At 56.8% G+C, this 20,329-nt stretch overlaps 1 protein-coding gene across 1 annotated transcript in view; it reads left to right on the top strand.

Moving 5' to 3' along the window:
- TTLL8 (tubulin tyrosine ligase like 8) overlaps nt 1-17,253 on the top strand; it is a 42,497-nt gene extending 25,244 nt beyond the window's left edge. The window contains exons 10-14 of the mRNA XM_036278167.1: nt 3,635-3,783; nt 5,767-6,007; nt 6,928-7,363; nt 8,091-8,315; nt 17,128-17,253. Coding sequence (XP_036134060.1) covers nt 3,635-3,783; nt 5,767-6,007; nt 6,928-7,363; nt 8,091-8,315; nt 17,128-17,253 — 1,177 coding nt within the window. The remainder of the gene's footprint in view (nt 1-3,634; nt 3,784-5,766; nt 6,008-6,927; nt 7,364-8,090; nt 8,316-17,127) is intronic.
- The last annotated feature ends 3,076 nt before the right edge of the window (nt 17,254-20,329 follow it).

Genomic DNA, 20,329 nt, shown 5'->3' on the forward strand with positions numbered 1-20,329 from the left:
CACGCTACTTAAATAAGGTCTCCTGACCAAGTGTTTTTCAGCCATTTGACCTCCTACATTTGATGTTTAGCTACGCATTTTTGTTTTTGTCTTTTAGGATTTACAGAAGAAAATTACAATCATTCAACGTCCTCCACATGTGACTCTGTGCTCTGTGCACACCCTCCTCATTCATTTTGCTCTAGTTTTACAATTGTTTTTTCAATTTTTATTGCAGTAAAGCACACAACATAAAATTTACCCTCGTAACCATTTTTTAATTTTTTTTTTATTGACTTTAGAGAGAGGGGGGAGAGAGAGAGAGAGAAACATTGATGAGCGAGAACATTGATTGGCCGCCTCCTGTATGCCCCGCATTGGGGATTGGGCCCACAACCTGGGCACGTGCCTTGACTGGGAATCAAACTGGCAACCTCTTGGAGCATAGGTCGACACTCAATCACTGAGCCTTACTGGCCGGGCTCGTAACCATTTCTGAATACACAGTTAAGTGGTATTAAGTATACTCACAGTGTCGTGTGACCATCCATCTCCATAGACCATCCATCTCCATAGCTCTTTTTCCCTCCCCAGCCCCTGGCAGCCTCCCCCAACTTTCTGTCCCTGTGATTCTGATGACTCTAAGTATGTCATGTAAGTGGAATCATACAGTACTTGTCTTTTTGTGACTGCCTTATTCCACAGGTTGTACCGTGTGCCACAATTTCCTTCACTTTACATGCTGAGAATACCCCATTGTGTGTATAGACCACATTTTGCTTATCTGTTCATCATCAATGGACACTTGGGTTGCTTCCAGATGTAGCTGCTGTAAATAATGCTGCTGGGAACATGGGTGTACAGATGTCTCTTCGAGACCCTGCTACCAACTCTGGGTACATGCCCGGCATTGGGACTGCTGGCCATTCTATATTTAATTATTTGAGGAAACGCCTCACTATTTTCTACGGTGGCTGCCCCATTTTACATTCCCACCAAAGGGCACAGGGCTTCCCTCTTCTCAACATCCTCATCAACACTTGTTATTTTCTGCTTTTTATTTTGTTTTTTTAAATCCTCACCTAAGGATATTTTTCTTTAGATAGAGTGGGAGGGGGAAAGAGAGAGAGAAAGAGAAAATAACATTGACACGAGAGAGATACACTGATTGGTTGCCTCCCACCTGACCCCAGCCAGGGCTGGGGACGAAACCCCACTGAGGCACATGCCCTTCACTGGGAGGCAACCCCGACTCTTTGGCTCGTGGGCTGACACTCCAACCGCGGAGCCAAACCGGCCAGAGCAGTTTTCTGGTTTTTGATAGTAGCTACCTTGGTGGGTGTGAGGTGAGACTCACTGTGGTTTTGATTTCATGTCCTGAATGATCAATGATGTTGAGCATCTTTTCATGTGCCCATTGACCCTCTGTCTATCTTCTTTGGAGAAACGTCTGCTCAAGTCCTTTACCCATTTTTGAATCAGGTTGCTTTTTGTTGTTGTTGAGTTGAGGAGTTCTCTGTATATTTTGGGTATTATTCCCCTATCAGATATATTATTTGCAAATACTTTCTCCGATTTTGTGGGTTGCCCTTTTACTCTGTTGACGCTGTCTGCTGATATACAAATCTAAAAATGTCTTGACAAGTCCAGTTTGTCTATTTTTTCTTTGTTGTCTGTTCTTTGATGTTATTTCCAAAAAATATATATACATAGTTTGAAACTTACAGGAGTATATCTTTAACAAGAGTTTCATAGGTTTTGGTCTTATGTTTAATCTTTGATCAATTTTGAGTTAATTGTTGTCTATGGTAGAGATAAGGGTCCGCCCTCGTCAGAACTCCTCGACTGTGTACAGGAGAGATTCTCGTTGGAGTCTCCGCTCCGACTTCCCTGGGATCAGCAAGTATGAGTCCTTTGTTCTTCTTTTTCAAGATTGTTTAGGCTCTTCGGGTCCCTTGAGAGTCCAAACACTTTCAGGATGGGTTTTCTCTTCCTGAAAAAAAACATCATTGGCCCTGGCCAGTTTGGCTCAGCGGTTAGAGCGTTGGCCCGTGGACCAGAGTCCCGGGTTCGGTTCCTGCTAGGGGCACATACGTCGGTTGCTGTTTGTCCCTGGCCCGGTTGGGGTCGTGTGGGTGGCAGCCACTCGATGTGTCTCTCTCAAATTGATGTTTCTCTCTCTCTCTCCCTCCCACTCTATCTGAAGATAATGTCCTCAGGTGAGGATAAAAAATAAACAAACAAACAAAAAACGTCATTGGGACTTTGCTAGGGATTGCATTGAATCTGTAGATCGCTTTGGCTACTGTTGACATCTTAACAAATCCCCCAGCATCCAGGGGACCTGCTTGTTCTCCGGTGACTCTGCAGGTGTCCGGGACCAGAAGCATGGGCAGGCTGGGACTAGCTCCCAGCCCTCCCACCTCTCCCTCCACGGTGGAGACGACAGTGTTATTACCACGACGCACACACTTGCCGTTGACCTTGCTCCCTGCCTACACGCCACCGTGCTGGGCTGAGGTGTCCTTCAAGCTGGGGTTCGGACGCCCTGGGGACTCTGTCCTGTGGGACAGCAGGTGCTTGTCTCCTCTCTGAGCGAAGTCGAGATGGCATTCGGGTCACGTGAGCTTGCTTGCTCCTGGGCTGCTGTGACGCTCACCGGCGTGGTGGACACCGGGCGGCCTGCGTGCTCCACCTTGGTGTCTGGGGCCAGTCTGCAGCCAGAGAGGCGGTCAGGGCGAGCATGGGGCTCCCACTGTTCCCACCGCACCCTGTCGTCCGCCTGGGGTCAGACGGAGGGCCCGGTGGGTCTGGGGCTGGAGCTCCCCTTCGGTGCATCCACTTAGAACCAGGGGCGAGGCCCCGTCCGACACCTCCCCATGTTCCCAGCACCACCCGGCGGCCCCTGCTTCTCACGCTGTCACCATAGCTGCACCTAAGGTGGTGGCGCCCTCTTCAAACCACGGGACACCCCCGCGCGTCACTCCTCACTTCACGTTGCTGTCCCCTCCCGGGCAGGTGTGAATAGACAACGGTGTCGTAGAAAACCTTGTTCCCCTCTGCGCCATCACCCGAGGGCTTGCCGTGTGCTCATCCACGCACGGCAGGGCGGAGTGGCCCTGGGCGCAGATTTCCCCGCCCCAGCGTCCAGTGTACCCTGAGCTCCCGAAGCCACTCGAAGCTCTCCCTCCTTCATTCTCTTAAATTATGGTGGCTTCTTGTCACCGTCACTGCGTGGCCACCAGCCCGACTGATGGACAGTCGAGCCCACAGGACGCTGAGCTGGCATCCAGCCTCCATCAGCCGCGGGACCCCGGCAGGTCTGCTTCTTCATGAGGCGCCCCTTAGATGGATGCTGTCCCAGGCCCCACGACTGCCAGACATGGGGCTGCCAGGGCTGCACTGACTTGGGGCCCCTCACAGGAACCCCGCCTTTGTCTCCCTGCAACCTTTACTCAGCCCAGGCACGATGCTCCTGGGGTGTGCTGCAGTCCGGGTCCACATCTGGGGCCCCCAGTGTCCACATGACCGGCCGGGAGCAGCCTCGTCAGGTCCTTTCCAGGCGCCCTGGGGGCCCAGAAGTCCTAGACCCGCCGTCGGGGGAGCTGGGCTCAGCCCTCAGAATTTCACACGTGTTCTGCCTGTTGCTTTGTAGTGGCGACGCCTTTGTCTTGAATTCAGGAAGTCACCTTTCGCAGTGCCAGGCTCTGCTGAACAGAATCTCCTCCGTGAGCCCTCAGACAGAGATTGACGGGCTGCGAAACATCTGGATAGTCAAGCCTGCGGCCAAGTCCCGGGGCCGAGGTGAGTCCTGAGGCTGCACTGTGTGACCCGGGCTGGGGCCTTTGGGGACGGCCTGCCGCGGGCAGCCTGGGCTGGACAGCAGGGTCCGAGGGGGCTCAGGGACCCCAGGCGCCCAGAGCCCAGGTCTCAGGAACAGGCATGTCAACAGGACCACCCTTCTCGGCTTTTGTTCTGAGCTGGTTAATGAGGATATTCCCGTCCTTTTTTGTTTTTATCCTCACCCGAGGACATTTTTTCATTTTTTGCTCAGATAGAGTGGGAGGGAGAGAGAGGAAGAGAGAGAGAGAGAGAGAGAGAGAGAGAGAGAGAAACATCGACGTGAAAGGGACACATCAAGTGGCTGCTTCCCTCATGACCCAACCAGGGCCGGGAATAAACTGCAACCGAGGTACGTGCCCTTAGCGGGAACCAAACCCGGGTCTCTCCAGACCGCAGGCCGACGCTCTAACCGCTGAGCCAAACCAGGAAGGGCATGTGTTTTTTTATAAACAAGATTTCAAGGTGGTTTCTAATCTTATTTGTGCTTCCAAAGAGTCAACTTTTGGTTGCATTTCTTTCAATGTTCCTGTGAGGGACATTTTCCCCTCTTGGCTCTGACTTAAACGCTAAGCTTATTTGTTTTCAATCTTTTCTGTGCAACAAAAAGCTTCAAGGCTATGACATGCCCTCTGAATATGGCCTTAGCTGCATCCTCTTGTTTGTTTTATAATGTTCTCATTTTCCCTAGGATCCAAATATACTTTTCTTTTATTTGGATATTCTATTTGCCCCTTGAATTATTTTTTCATTGTTGTTTTACATTCACAAGTGGTTAATTTTTATGTGATTTTTAAAAATCTATTAATTTGATGTTACTGTATTCAGCCCTAAACATCTGTCCTGAAACATGCCCGTCTCCTGGGCTTCTGCCCGCTCTCCCATCCGTGGGTGGCCCTCTCCTACTATCCATCAGGCTAGATCTTCTCCCATTGCGTCCACCTGTATCCTCAGGGGCAGATGGACCCACCTGTTCAAGACCCCAATGCGCCACTTTCCGCCCCGTTGCTGGCTGTGTCCCCAGCTCTGTGCCCCTCCCTGCTAGCGGCTCGGGATAACTTCATGGTTTGTTGCTTTGTCCCAGCCTTTCGTTTCAGGACAGCAAGGTCTCAGCTTCATGTAGCTGAAGACACTGGTCTTGTATTTTTGTGAGGAAAGCTCTCCTCGTGTCACACTGTTGCGCCTCTGGGCCTCAGCGGAGGGTGCTCCCCTCCACCCTCACATCAGTCAGGGGGGCCACCCTGTGCTGAGTAACAAACAGCCCCGACCTCTGTGGCTCTCACAAGGCCATGAACAACCTCACCAAGCTCCTCCCCCTCATGCTTGTTTCCCATGCAGGGTGGCTGGGCGGATGGTGTGGGGGGTGGCTCTGCCCATCAGAGGCCCCCCACCATCTCGTAACACCACTCCCTTCAGGCTCCAGGGTTGCCAGGGGAAGGGCGGGTTGCAGGGTCTATAGGCGACATTAACTGCCACAGAGATGCATGTCGCTTCTGCTCAGACGTCACTGGTCACTGCTGGTCACGTGGCCTAACTCTGTGGGGTGAGCGTGAGGACTCGTAAACCCTCCTGCCCAGCGGAGGAGGGCCGAGTGTGGGTGAACGGTCGTGTGCCCAGTGCGCTCCCCCCGGGCCCACCCCTGCTCATCCCGTCACCCTTGGGTGTGAGGCCCCACTGACTGGACCCTCGCAGTTGGCAGAACACCCCCTGCCCCGCCGGCTGGTCCCTGAGAGCGGCCCTGCTTCCTCGTTCAGCCGCACTCATCACTCACTGGCCACCTTTCAAAGGGCCTCTGTCCCCACCCCTGTCCCTCCCCGTCCTTTTGTCCTCTCTGGGGTCCCGGGGCTGCACTGGCTACAGGCTGGACCCGAGATCAGAGCCTCCCCTGCCCTCCCCACTGCGCTGCCCTGGGGGCCGCGGCCGGGGCTGAGCGCTGGCCCCTTGCAGACATCGTGTGCATGGACCGCGTGGAGGAGATCCTGGAGCTGGTGGCGGCTGACCACTCCTCCACCAAGGACAAGTGGGTGGTGCAGAAGTACATCGAGACGCCGCTGCTCATCCACGGCACCAAGTTCGACATCAGGCAGTGGTTCCTGGTCACCGACTGGAACCCCCTGACCATCTGGTTCTACAAGGAGAGCTACCTGCGGTTTTCCACGCGGCGCTTCTCCCTGGACGACCTGGACGGGTCAGCGGGCACCAGCTGGGCTCTGCAGGGAGGGGCAGGGCAGGGCACGGGCAGGGCAGGGCTGGGTACCCAGGCTGCCCCTGCAGTGAGGTGACCAAGGTCTGGGAGGCTAAATGACCTCCCTGCCCCAGGGACAGGCCCCGGCCCGCTGCCCTCAAAGCCAGCTCTCTGCCCTCCCATGAAGTGTGCATCTTCAGAAAATTCCGGAAGCACCTCTCTCCCCGCCCCTAAGCTCCCTTCTCGGTCTGGAACCCCAGCCCTCACCCCAAACTGACGGGGGAGCCCCTGAAACTGTTCTGCACAGGCGCAGCCCTGCCAGGTGGGGTGAGCTCCGAAGGTCCTTTATCCCGACACTGTGCTTGGCGTCCAGGACTCTCCGACATCTGTATCTTGTTCCTTTCGTGTCTTATGCAGTAAAAGTTAGCCACGGTCACAGGGCGGGGCTCGCACCCCGAGGCAGATGGCTGCAGGGCTCTGTAATCTCCCAGCAGTGACTCTGTCTGTATGCTGCTTAGAAGTCACTGGAGATGCTGGTGATTTCCCACCAGACCTGCCCTTCAGGGGCCCGTCTCTGTTGCCATGTCCAGTGGGGAAGCTGAGGCTGGTGGCCCCGAGCTGGTGGCCCCGAGCTGGTGGGCTTCTGACCTGGCCCTGGTGCCATCGGTGGAATCCCCCAGGCAGGATGGGAGGCTGTGTGAGCCCCTCCTGCAGCCGCCCTGTGCCAGGGGGTGGGGCCCAGGGGTGGAGCCAGGTGGTGGATTTGGGGTCCCAGCTGGTGCAGGGGCCCAGGGGTGGAGCCAGGTGGTGGATTTGGGGTCCTGGGCTGGTGCAGGGGCCCGGGGGTGGAGCCAGGCGGTGGTTGGGTCCCGGGCTGTGCAGGGGCCCAGGGGCGGCCGCCTGACCGTGGCCTGGCCTCGCAGGGCCATCCATCTCTGCAACAACTCCATCCAGAAGCACCTAAGGAACGACAAGGACCGCAGCCCGCTGCTGCCCCCCCACAACATGTGGACGAGCACCCGGTTCCAGGAGTACCTGCAGAGGAGGGGCCAGGGCTCCGTGTGGAGCAGCGTCGTCTACCCCTGCATGAAGCGGGCCATCGCCAACACCATGAAGGTGGCCCAGGACCACGTGGAGCCCCGCAAGAACAGCTTCGAGCTCTACGGCGCCGACTTCATCCTGGGCCACGACTTCAAGCCCTGGCTGATCGAGATCAACTCCAGCCCGGCCATGCACCCCTCCACCCCGGTCACGGCGCAGCTGTGCACGCAGGTGCAGGAGGACACCATCAAGGTGGTCGTGGACCGGAAGGGCGACCGCAGCTGCGACGTCGGCAAGTTCGAGCTGCTGTGGAGACAGGTGAGGGGCCGGCAGGGTGGGGGCGCCGCACATGCTCCCGCTGCCCGGCCCAGCCGGGGACACCGCGGTTCCAACTTCGGGCGGCGTGGCCCGAGGGCCTGGTGCCTGCTCCTACCAGTCACCTCCAGCAAACCGAGCAAAACGGGTAACAGGGCTGGTGGGCTGTCCCCGCCTCTGGTCCTGCAGGCTGTTTCTTTCTTTTCTTTTATCCTCACCTGAGGACACGTTTGCATTTATCTTCAGATAGAGCAGGAAGAACAGAGGGAGGGAGAGAGGGAGAGAAACATCCATGTGAAAGGGACACATTGAGTGGCTGCCACCCACACGACCCCAACCGGGCCAGGGACAAACGGCCACCGAGGTCCCTGCCTTTAGCGGGAACCGAACCCGGGTCTCTCTGGACCGCAGGCCGACGCTCTAACCGCTGAGCCAAACCGGCCAGGGCCAGGCTGTTTCTTGCTCCCTCCTCTGTTCCGGAAAACGGTGCCGTCCTTCAGGGGTCTCCCTGCAGGCCAGGCAGCGGGCTGGGGGTGGCTTTGTTCTTGGCCTCCGTCTCTGTGGGTGGGACCCCGAGCCAAAGCCTGGAGGGGCACCCAGCAGGCAGCCCAGCCATCGGGAAGTGTGGCTGATGCCTCCCTGTGAGCCCCGACGCCTGACCAGCACACATGGACGGGGCAGCGCTGTGCCTGTGGGGGGCAGCCTGGTACCGCTGACCTGTCCCCCTCAGCCTGCCGTGGACCTGCCGCCAGCCCACGGGTCCGACCTCTGCGTGGAAGGCGTCAGCGTGAGGAAAGCCAAGAAGCAAACGCCGCCCACGCCCGGCCTGAAGTTTTCGTCTCCGCTCTTGGACCCTCAGCTGCTGAAAGTGAGGTGCCCTTCGGTCAGCGCGGTCCTGGCGCCCGGACCCCCACAGACGGCTCTGCAGCAGGACCTGAAGCTGAAAGACGGAAAGGTACTTGCCTGAGCCTGCAGAGGCCACCCTTCAGGCCCTGCGGGCCACGTCTGTCCACGGCGCGTCTGCAGTGTGACGTGACACCTGGACCCCGAAAACCAGGTCCCACAAACACCCAGAGCGTCCACTGCTGCCTGTTCCTCCGAGCAGAGTGGAGACAGCAGAGGGCGCTGTGGGGGCCGCCGGGCGTCGGTGCCCAGGAGCCCTGCCCTGGGCCTCTGGTTGGGGCGGGCAGCCTGTCTTGCGGGCGCTGGCCGGAGCTGTGAGCGGGGTTGGGGCACCCTGGCCCATCCAGGCCCGTCCTGTCGCATCAGTTTCAGGAGCAGCCTTCTCATGGGGTGAAGTGTGAATGGGGGGTTGAGGTCGAGATTTGAAGGATCACTGGGTTCTTGTGTTTCGTTTTCTGGGGGGTCCAACCACACATGGCCGGGGCCTGTCCTGGGCTCGCACCGTGGGTACAGGGGCAGCCTGGCACTGGGGTGGCTGGGCACCCCCTGCTTCCCATGGTGCATGGCGCACAGCAGTGGCCAGAGTTTGTGTGACGGAAAGGCACCAGCCAGGCCCACGGCCCCCCAGTCCCCAAACACCGATACCCGCACCTGCTACGCAGGGTCCAGCCTCTCTCTCGCCCGACACCAGCAGCCCCGCTGACCATCTGTCTGCTGGTTGTCTGCCTCCCCCAGACTGTGTGCCCCTGAGGGCAGGGTCCTTCCTGCGCCCAGGCCCTGGGCCGTGGGTAGGTGGGCGTGTGGGCATCGCCCCCGCAGCTGCCACCTGCTTCCAGAGGTCCTGCCCGCCCGCCTCGCCCCAGGCCGGCTGTCGCCAGGCAGCCCACCACTTAGCAACCCGCCTCTGGAAATCCGGGCCCTTTCCAGACTTCCTAGTATTTTGAAAGTGTTTCCTTTTCCGCCGACACTGGGCAGCTCCGTACAGGCGTCTTCCTGGGAGCGACATGCCGATGGCCCGGGGGCACACAGGGTCACTGCGACCGGACGCCCTCGCGGCTGTGACAGGTACTGCAGACGGGGCGGCTGACACGCAGAACCGGCTCTGTCCCAGGGCTGGAGGCTGGGACGCAAGGTGTCGCTGGGCCGCACTCTCCCAGGGGCTGCAGGGAAGAATCCTGCTGGTCTCTTCCGGCCCCTGGTGGCCACTGGCATCCTTGGTGTCCCGTGGCTTGTGGACACGTGGCCCCACCCTGTGTTCACGTGTGGTTCTGAGTCCAGATCCTCCTACGAGGTTCCCATTGTTGGATCAGGTCACTCTCCTTACACGGGCAGAGATCCTGTTTCTACATAAGGCCCGTCACAGGCTCCAGTGGCCTTGGGTTTGGTGGTGGGCAGGCACACAGGTGCTCGGAGTGCCCGAGGGGTCACACGTGGACCACGGTGGTACGAGTGAGTGGCCGTGGCGCCCACAGACGGTCGGTTTGCCTCTGGACAGCGCGCCAGGGTGCAGGTCGGCATTTTCCTACTTACCTGTGAAATGGCCACTTCAGCTTCCTGTCCCGTTTTGATAACATGAGAACGGGCATGGAGGGTGGTCTCTGTCTCTCCCTGAGCGCGGGAAGAGCACCTCCAGGGCATTTGGTAGAAGCATCGTTGGTGCTCATCCGTTTCGGTCTTGAAATCCCCTAGGACTGATTTGGCCGGTGGTGTGAGATGTGGGAGCCCGACGTGTCCCTGTGGGGAGCCCCTCCCCCACTCCTCCGCAGGGCCCGGCTGCCCCGAATCCGTGTCTCTGGACTTTCTGGTTCCCTCCATCACTCCGTCCATCTGCCCAGGGCCAAGGCCACTGGTCCCTGTTACTGTCGCTTTGTAGGAGGTCCTTGCACCGGTCAGGCAAGTCCCACGACCTTGTTTTTCTTCTTTGGAAATGACTTGGACCTTGACCCCCACCCGTACGTCCATACAAGTTGTCAAGACTCAGGTTGTCAAGAGCCACCAAAAAAAAAAAAATTAAATTAAAAGATTTTTATTGAGCCCTGGCCAGTTGGGCTCAGCAGTAGAGCGTCGGCCTGCAAACCAATGAGTCGTGGGTTCGATTCTGATCAAGGGCATGTACTTCAGTTGGGGTTCGTCCCCGGCCCTGGTCGGGGTCGTGTAGGAGGCAACCAGTCGATGTTTCTCTCTCTCTCCTTCCCCCTCCCACTCTGTCTGAAGATAATGGAAAAATATCCTTGGGAGAGGATTAAAAAAACAAAGATTTTTATTGATATTAAGTTAAATTCATGTATCAATTTGGGGAGAACTGACTTCTTTACATTGTTGAGTCTTACAATCTATGAACGTGGTCTACCTCTCCATTTATGTATTGTCTTTTTGTTGTAGTTAATTCTCATACAAGGATACTTTTCCATTGATTTTTAGAGAACGGAAGGGAGGGAGGGAGAGAGAGAGAGAGAGAGAGAGAAACATTGATGTGAGAGAGACACATCGAGTGGCTGCCTCCCAAACGACCCCGATTGAGGTTGGGAATCGAACCTGCAGCCCAGGAATCTGAGACCCTGCAGTACTTGGGCCGACACTCTGACCGCTGGGCCACACTGGCCAGGGCTATATGTATTTTTGAAAAGACTTCATTTCAGCTGGTTTTCAAGAAGTCCATCCTACCTTTCCACTAAGTATCAAACTGCTGAGCTCTGTCTGTGTGGCCATGGGTCACTGCAGCTCACGACTAGTGTGAGCAGGTCACAGTTCTTCACCTCCTCTTCTGCGGTTGGGCGTGTACATTGCGGGGTTGCTGTTGTGAACAGGTGTCCTCGTTGTTGCTGCTGGTGTAGAAAATGCCACTGGCCCGTATATATTAATTTTATGCACCACCACTGTTCTAAATGCTCTCATTTCTAACCATTTCTATGTACATTCTTCTAGTTTTTCTGCATAAATAATTACATCACATGCAAATAGCTCATTGTACTGGCTAGAATTTCCTATTCAACGCTGGGCACCATTGTTGAATTCCTGATTTTTCAAGGGAATGTCCCCAGCGTTTTCTCATGTATAATGACAGTTGTCTAGGTCCTTATAAAGATGTAGATGTAAATGTATGGGCACTCTAGCATGTTAAAGACGTTTCTTTCCATCTTGACCGAGATGTCACGTTGTGAATGTGTGGTGAATTTTCTCAAGAACTCTTTTTTACCTAGGAGGTTGTCATCACCATTTAGTCCTTTGTACGATTTAAGTGTGAATGCTATCCATCAGGTTTTGGGTATTAAACCAACCTTGCGTTCCAGGAATGACTCCCAACTTGGTTTGCTGTTGCGTTTTGGCACATGGCTCGATTTGGTTTCTTGCATGTAGCTAAAAATTTATTCTCAACCACATGTGTTTATTCATACTGCCGTTGATAGACATTTACACCATTTCTAGTGCAGACTGTTACCATCAGTGCTGCCGAGAACATTCTCGAGTGTGGTGAACACATCTTTCTCCAACGGTGTGGAGTTGCTGGGTCACACACCAGCGTCGGCAAACACTCCCAGGGAGTTCCCAAAGGGTCCAGGACACCATTAATCCCGTCTGTTGTAATTTTAATTTTAGTTATATCAGTTTCATTTTTTACAAAGTTCTACCTGATAAAGCCATCTGGTTCTCCCTTCTTGTTTTGTTTTGTTTTTTCCCCTTGTTTACAATTTGTTTCTTTACCTTGCCTTTAATTTATAAGGAGTATTGAAGTTTTGTGCAGTCAGCATTCCCTGTCAGACAGTGTCCAGTGCTTGTGCCTGTTCTGACGGGCCTCCCACGACGGTGTAGGAGTGCGTCGGTTGCCAACACTAGATCCTCTCGGTATTTCTATTATTTTATTTTTATTTTTTAATATGTGTGTGTTGAGCCCTGGCTGGTTTTGCTCAGCAGTTAGAGCATCAGCCTGCGGTCCAGGGAGACCCGGGTTCGATTCCCACTAAGGGTGCGTACCTCGGTTGCAGTTTGTCCCCGGCCCTGGTTGGGTCATACAGGTGGCAGCCACTCGATGTGTCCCTTTCACATCAATGTTTCTCTCTCTCTCTCTCCTTCTCTCTCCCTCTCACTCTGTCTGAACAAAAAGTGGAAAAATGTCCTCGGGTGAGGATAAAAAAAAAATATGTGTGTGTTGATTTTTTAGAGAGAGAGGAAGGGAGAAAGATATAGAAACATCCATGTGAGAGAAACATCAATCAGCTGCCCCCTGCACGCCCCCTACTGGGGATCGAGCCTGCAACCCGGGCACATGCCCTGCTGAGGAATCGAACCAGGACCTCTCAGTCCATGAAAGGACACTCAGTCCCCTGAGCCACACCGGCTATTAGTCATTCTGGTAGATGAGTCATTATAGCTTATATTTACATTTCCCTGATGACTGACTTGAGCATACTCTTACAAAGTGCCATTTTTGTATTTCCACATATTTCTGTCAGCCTATTCCTGTTGACTGTAGCATTTCCGGATCCAGTCCTTTGTGAGTATATGTATTAAAAGTGTCTTACGGTCCTTGCTGGTTTGGCTCAGTGGTTAGAGTGTCGGCCCACGGACCAAAGAGGCACGGGTTCAGTTCCGGCCAAGGGCACGTACCTCAGTTGCTGTTCAGTCCCCGGTCCTGAGAACCAGTCGATATGTCTCTCTCGCACTGAAGTTTCTCTCTCTCCCTCCTTCCCACTCTATCTGAAGATAAATGGAAAAAAAAAAATATCCTCGGGTGAGGATTAAAAAAAAAATGTCTTACCCTTGATGATTTGCACCTAAATTATTGATTTTCATAGATCCCTGTATCCATTTTTTTTTTATGATGAGCACTTTCGTTTTCTGTTTGAGAAGTCTCTGCCTGTCTCAGAATCATAAAAATAGTCACTGTGTTTTCTTCTGAATTTGTCTACATTAGTTGTATCGTTTGACATTTCACGTGTTGAGCTGAATTCCGTCGGGAATGGTTCCTGTGTGCGGTGTGATGTAGGCGTCAGGACTCATTATCTTCCCTTTGGGGATTCAGCTGGAGTGACGTACTGTCATCGCATTGTCCTCACCACGCTGCACCGGCAGCAGACAGCGGGTGGCCCTACGTGCTGTTTGGGTTTTGGACTCTATTGTCTTTTTTCTCAATCCTCATCTGAGGACAAGCTCCCATTGATTTTTGGAGAGAGAGGAAGGGGAGAGGGAGAGAAACATCGACGTGAGAAACACCGATTGGCTGCCCCTGGCCTGCGCCCAGACCAGGGATGGGAACCCACAACCCAGGCACGTGCCCCAACAGAGATTCAAACCCACAACCCTTTGGTGCACAGAGGACACTCCAACCAACTGAGCCACACTGGCCAGGGCGCTGTCTTTTGTTTGTTTGGTTTTTGGTTTTTTTGTTGTTGTTTTGTTTTTTTATCCTCACTCGAGGACATTTTTCCATATTTTGTTCAGATAGAGTAGGAGGGAGAGAGAGAAACATCGACGTGAAAGGGACACATATCCACCTGGTTCTGTAGCAGTAATGCTGCTAAACAGACAACCCCTCCCCACCCTCGGCGGTATTTATTTGACAAGCATGACTTCTCGCACACCCTCGGGGCCCCGCGCACCACGGGGCTCCGTGCAAGGGGGGCTCCGGCACGGGGCTCCCGGGCATTCTGAGTTGGCAAATTGCGCAGACAGGAGAGGCCCGTGTGTGGAGGCTTCATCGCGGTTGATCCCACCCGTTTCGTGTTCTTTCTTCTCTCTGTTTCCATCCTATTTGGGGTTAACATTTTTCTCACTTCAGTTTTTCCTTTTTCTAGTTTGGAGGTTGTACACTCTGTTTCTGGACTTTTTGTGACTGCCTAGAAGTGACTAGTCACATGCGTCAGTTATCAGAGTCCCAAGTTAAGGAAAATCCTCTTTGCACCTGCACTCAGACCACACGATGACCTTAAGGCTTGGAGACCTGCTGTCCCCACTCCCTCTGAGTCTTGCAAATGTCATCACGCAGTTTAATTATAGGTTTTTAAACCTTACGAGAGCCCGGCCAGTGTGGCTCAGTGGATTGAGTGTCGTCCCATGCACCGAGGTCACTGGTTCGATTCCCAGCCAGGGCACATGCCCAGGTTGTAGGCTTGATCCCCAGAAGGGGGCATGCAGAGGGCGGCTGATAAATGTTCCTCTCTCACATCAATATTTCTAGCTCTCTCTCCCTCCCCCATCCTTTACCCTACAAGATATCATTATGACCATTGCTTATGCCATCAGTGATTTTTAGGGTTACCTACACACCCTCCTCTCTGCCTGTCACCCCTCCAGCTGCCTCACCCTTTTGTGGGGTTAGGGGCTTGGAAAATGGAAGTTTTTTAACCTTGTGTTAAGCACTCTCAACCTTGTGTTAATGCATTCTCGGAATCCTAGCCCGGGGGAAACCTGGCCCGCCCAGGTGTATTGGGTGCTTCATTTGCCTGTGAATAAGGGTTTGTTATCTTTTGGCTTCAAGGTCTCTTCCTGGAAAAAGCAAGAGACAAATCCAAGGTGTATGTTTGCAGTAATGCCGTCTCAAGGAAATAATTTACTTAAATCCACTTGTGACCTGGGGGTACCAATCTGCACTGTGGGACTGTGTCCAGAGATCTGGAGCATTTGCTACCTTGCAAAGCTCCCCCAAATTCTAAACAGTGTGTGCTTGTAGTTTCATTGTGTTGCACCCATCCCAGCAGGCCGAGAGACGGCACACTTTTTCTTTTTTTTAATCCTCGCTCAAGGATATTTTTCAATTTATCTTCAGACAGAGAAACATCGATGTGAGAGAGACACATTGACTGGTTGCCTCCCACAAGACCCCGACCAGGACCGGGGATGAACTGCAACTGAGGTACGTGCCCTTGGCCGGAATCGAACCCGCGACTCATTGGTCTGTGGGCCGACGCTCTAACTGCTGAGCCAAACCGGCCAGGGCCTGCCTCACACTTTCAATGTGGAACCACTTGGACCCTGTGAAGACATATTCTTGAGAACGTCCCTCAGGGAGGGCCTGGCAGGGGCACACTCTGACTCGCGTTTGGTCTACAAATCTTGTTCGCACGTGTTTCTGAAAGAGACGGATCTCGGAGGAGGAGTCCGGCGGGCCGGTCCCACAGCATCCGCTCCGTCTGGGCTCTGCCGCTCTGGCGAAGTCAGTGCAGCGCCTGCTCACTGGCTGTCTGCCTGCAGGTCTGGGTGTGGGGCCGGCTTCCTTACCCAGCTGGACCCTGTGTTCTGCAGTCTGCACACAAGGCCATCAGTCCGGCACGGGCCACCCTCAGCCAGCGGCTCTCCACCTCCGCCCCACCTCCCTCCTGCCCTTGGGGTCAGGCGGGGTGTTTGCTGCCCTCCCTGCCTCTCCCCACACCTCACGGCCGTTTCCTGTCTGCTCCAAGGTCCAGGGCACTGTCAGCCCGTCTGCTGACAGTTCAGGTTTAGGCATAAAATTCCCTTCTTTTAAGAAGATCTCGCCCTGGCTGGTTTGGCTCAGTGGTCAGAGCGTCGGCCTGCGGTCCAGGGAGACCCGGGTTCGGTTCCCGCTAAGGGCTCACACCTCGGTTGCAGTTTGTCCTCCGCCCTGGTTGGGGTCGTGCGGGTGGCAGCCACTCGATGTGTCCCTTTCACGTCGATGTCTCTCTCCCCCCCCCCCCTTCCCACTCTATCAGAACAAAAAATGGGAAAAAAAAGTCCTCAGGTGAGGATCAAAAAAGAAAGGTGTTCACACAGCTGTTGGGTCCTGCCTTTGTGCCTTCCCCTGCCTGTGACTTCTCAGCGGTGTTGAGACATACGGTTTGGGAACAGTCAGGGTCTGATCGTGTCTGGTAACTGTAGTAGCTGGAGTCTTAGTCATTCCTGTGTTGCTGGCTGTTTTCTTGTAAACGGCACGTTTTCTTGAAACCGTTCATTGTGGGATCCTTGGCATGCCTTCCGGAATGCAGGTCCTTGTCCCTCCAGGCCCAGGGGAGTGGCATCCACAGCGGACACCCCCACCACCCACGCCGGGACAAGAGCCTGCCGTGCAGATCTGGGGGCTTCCTGGCCCCGTGTTCTCTGGGGTTTCCCAGCATAGCTCAGGCTCTCCCGTGCTCCACTGAGGCGGTGTCTCTGCTCCCTTCGGGGTGCTCTTCTGCCCTCACACCCAGCCCCGGAGGCCAGGGAGCCCCGAGCTTGGCAGAGCCACAGGAGGAGGCACCTGGGGCTGGCTCACGGCCCTGCAGCGGAGACCAATCCTTCCTTGAGCCTTTGCCAGTGTTTTGTTGCTTTGGGGAAGATGCTTTTCATACCTTATGACCCAGGTTTGCAGGGTTTTCCCAGAAGGTTCATCTGGGTCCCAGAGCACCGGTTCCCGGACACGCTGTGCCCACCTGGTGCTGCTCCCTGGCAGCCCCCTGTCTGTCCCTGTCCCCAGAGACGGCGCGGCCCAACCCCCCCAGGCCCGGCTCCCTCGCCCCCTGCGGTGCTCACGGGTTTGCTGCCCCAAGCACCTGGACTCGGCACCTCAAGGGAGTCAGGTTCTGTTCTCCCTGGCGTGGGTGGAGCTGGCCCAGCTTCGCCCCTTCCAGCCCCACCGTGGGCCCTGTTTAGACTTGGTGCATCGGTGGGCAAAGCCCTGCCCGACAGCCCTGGCCAGGTGGCTCCCTTGGTTGGAGCGTCGTCTCATACACCAAAAAGTTTGCGGGTTCAGTTCCCAGTCTGGGCACAGTACCTAGGTTTCAGGTTCGATCCCCGGCCGGGGCCCATACTGATCCAGGTTTCTTTCTCTCTTTTTCTCTCTCTAAAAACAAATAAAAACATACATTTGGGTGACGATTTAAAAAGAAAACGAACTTCCCAGCGCAGCTGCCCCAACCCCCTGCCTCCCACAGCTTCTGGTGCAGCAGGACCTGGCTTGTCCTGGGGGCCGGGCTGGCCCCAGCCTTGGGGAGCGCATTTCCGGGCTGGGGCTCAGCAGCTGCTCCAGGATCCAGGAAGCTCTGGGCTGCTTTGCATAGGCCCTGGGTGGCCCCTCAGCCACCCGTTCCTCCCAGACCCACCTGACCCGCAGGGAGCAGTGACTCAGCAGGCTGTTGGCAGAGGGCAGCCCTGGCAGGCAGGGTGTCCTGGGCTGGGACTGCTGACTGAGGAGAACCCTGCCCCTAGGCCAGGTGCCCAGGGAGCCCCGTTCTCCCCACGGCACCTGAGCCGCCGGAGAGGGGGCCCAGCACAGGCCCACCCCACTCCTTAAGGGGGGACCACAGTCCGGCCGGTGTGGCTCAGTGGTCGAGCATCGACCCTGCACCAAGAGGTCGCCAGTTCTATTCCCGGTCAGGGCACATGCCCAGGTTGTGGGCCTGATCCCCCGTGGGGGGCATGCAGGAGGCGGCCAATCGATGATCTCTCTCATCGATGTTTCTGTCTCTCTCCTCACTTCCTCTCTCTCTAAAATCAATAAAGAAAAAAAAACTTAAAAAAAAAAGGAGGGACCACAGACCTGGGGGGCGCCCGGAGCCCCACAGAATGAGCACAGAGGCCTGTGGGAGCCTGGCCAAGGCCTGGCTTCTTGGATGGGTTCAGGCCTGCTGGCCTCCCCCTCGCTGGGTGTCTGGGCAGCTGTGCAAACCCTCGTGAAGCAGCAGCTCCGTCCGTCCACAGGGACGGGGTGGGTGGTCTCACAAAGGGCCGGCCACAGCCTCTGCTGGGGTGCCCGTCTGCATGGCCACCAGCCGCTGTCCCCGCCGCTTAGAGCTGAGCCTGCTGGGAGATGGACGGCTCCCCAGCTGCCAGTGCACCCCAGGTGGCCAGTGAGCAAAACAGATTCAAGCTGAGGCCAGGGGCTGGTATGTCCGCCTGTGGTGAACCTTTGGTCCTGATGCTCCAGGCCCTTCGGTGCCCCTCCAGCCACCAACCTGCCTGGAGCTCTGGGTCCTGATGCAGCGCACTGGCCATGGGGCGGGCAGCTGCCTGCCGGCCCTGTCTCCTGGCATCCAGCCCATGCCTGCGGCCCAAGTCCGTCCAGGCCCCATGGGGACAGGGCCGTGGCTCCAGGGGTCTGAGCTCAGGCACACAGGCAGGTCCCGTCCTGAGGAGGGCCAGGCTGGGGTGGTGGGTGTGATTTCAGGAGCTGCTGAGTTAGAGTCGGGGCTGGTGCTTGGCCTCGGTGGGTGTGGTCTGGGCAGGGGGGCGCCCTGGGAGCAGGTGTCCGGGTCTCAGGGTTCTCTCTCCCCCCAAGGGCTGCAGAGGGACCTGCTCACGGCGCGTCTAGGGTGCACGGCCCGCTGCGCGCATCCCGCCCCGTGGACGCTGCTGCTCCGGCAGCACTGTCCTGCAAGGCACCTCGCTTCTGCTCCCGAGAACCCCGAGACTCCGAGGACCAGGACGCACAGACGGCCCAGGCCCTCAGCCTCCAGAGCCTGGCTGTTTCTTTGGAAACCTACACCTAGAGAAACCTTGTACACAGAGCTATTTTAGCGAAATCCTGCTGTTCTAACCGTATTTCTGGTGGAGTCCCCACGGGGTCCTGGGCCTGCACCCCACAGCCACACCCTCTCCCTGGCAAGGCCCGCCCGAGGGCAGATGAGAGTGAGTTCCTCCCTGGACCCCCTGCTGGAAGACCCCACCTTCCCGCCAGAGGGGAGGGCTCGGACGAGGTCGCCATTCATTCACTCATTTATTCAGCAAAAGCCTTGCTCTGCGGGTCCGGGCGCTCTGCACCTCGTGTCCCCCTCCAGCCTGGCTCTGGGCAGGCGGCAGACCCCTCCCTCGTGTCCACCACAGCTGGGCTGCTGGGCTCCCTGGCCATGGAGACCCAGGGTGTGGGGAGCCCCTACAGACTCTTTGGGTGCAGGCTGGGGTGTTCCAGCACCCCAAGCTGACACGGGGGGCAGTGAGGAGTGGTCGGGGACAGTTCTCTGTGGACCTTGGGAAGGCCTGCAGCCCCCAGCCCTCGGGTGGGACAGGGGCCCTGGAGCTGAGGGACTATCTCACCCAGCTTCTCCCCCTGCTGGCCGGTCCCTCCTGCGAAGCCATGTGGGCGGGTCTGCCGTCCACCTCTGATCACCCCTTGGCACTGGGTGTCCCTCGGGCCGCGTGGCCTCCTCACTCCGAGGAGACTGCCCGTGGAGTCCTCTAGCACAGCGGTGACTGCCCCCAGCGGAGGCCGGCACGCCCCCACGGTGCCCACGGTGAGCACTGCTGGGGTGGGGCTCCATCCCTTGACCTCGCTGCCAGGGGCAACCTGAGAGCAGGTGGGAGCAGGGTGGGCATCAGCCCAGGAGGGAGGGAGGCTGGGTGGTGGGCTCGGGCACCCAGGCCCAAGTGGCAGGAGGGTGCGCCCCGTGGCCTTGGTGGCTGCTGACAGGCTCCATCTTCCGCAGGTGACGTTCCCCCGGGGTGCCTCCCGGTCCGTTCCTGCCCGGGCCTCAGTTTCCCTCACGGAACTCGCAGCCAGTGTAGCTCGGCTGCACCGAGGGCCACCCCAGGGACCCGCCTGCCTGGGTGCCACTCTGGGCCAGCTCCCCTCCACAGAAGGGGTGCCCTGTTGGGTCCAGGCAGATGCCCAACACCTCTGGGCCCAGAGCACGTGGGGGCTCCCCAGCTATACACCCCTTCGCATGCCCCCTACTCATGGGACAGTGCCTGGCTGGGGCCAGAGGTGCTCACACCTGCCGGGGAAGGAGACGGAGGGGCCAGAGCCGCCCCTGGACCGTGGGGCCGTGAGCCTCTGCCTGGAGACCCCGCCCGGGCTCGGGGAGATTCAAGTGAGAAAGAGCTCAGAGTGCTCCCCGAGCAGAGTCCAGGCCTCGCGATACCGGCCGTGGGAAGTGCCCTCTGGGGCGGGGGACGGCCACCAGAGGGCTCAGCAGAGGGGCGCAGCTTCCAACCCAGAGGGGTGCGAGGGGGGCACTCGGGACTCAGGGTGCAGTCCCAGATCCCACTCCAGGAGAGACCTGTCCGGGGGGTGGGGTAGAGAAGGCAGCACTGGGGTGCAGGCACCCAGGACGCCTCCCACAGCTAACAGCAGGGCTGGACGACCAGGGTCGTCGGCCACCGTCCATTCTCTGCCATTGGGCGGGGAGCCCGAGAGGCGAA

The sequence above is a fragment of the Molossus molossus genome, unplaced genomic scaffold (assembly GCF_014108415.1).
Source record: "Molossus molossus isolate mMolMol1 unplaced genomic scaffold, mMolMol1.p scaffold_m16_p_26, whole genome shotgun sequence".
Lineage (NCBI taxonomy): Eukaryota > Metazoa > Chordata > Mammalia > Chiroptera > Molossidae > Molossus > Molossus molossus.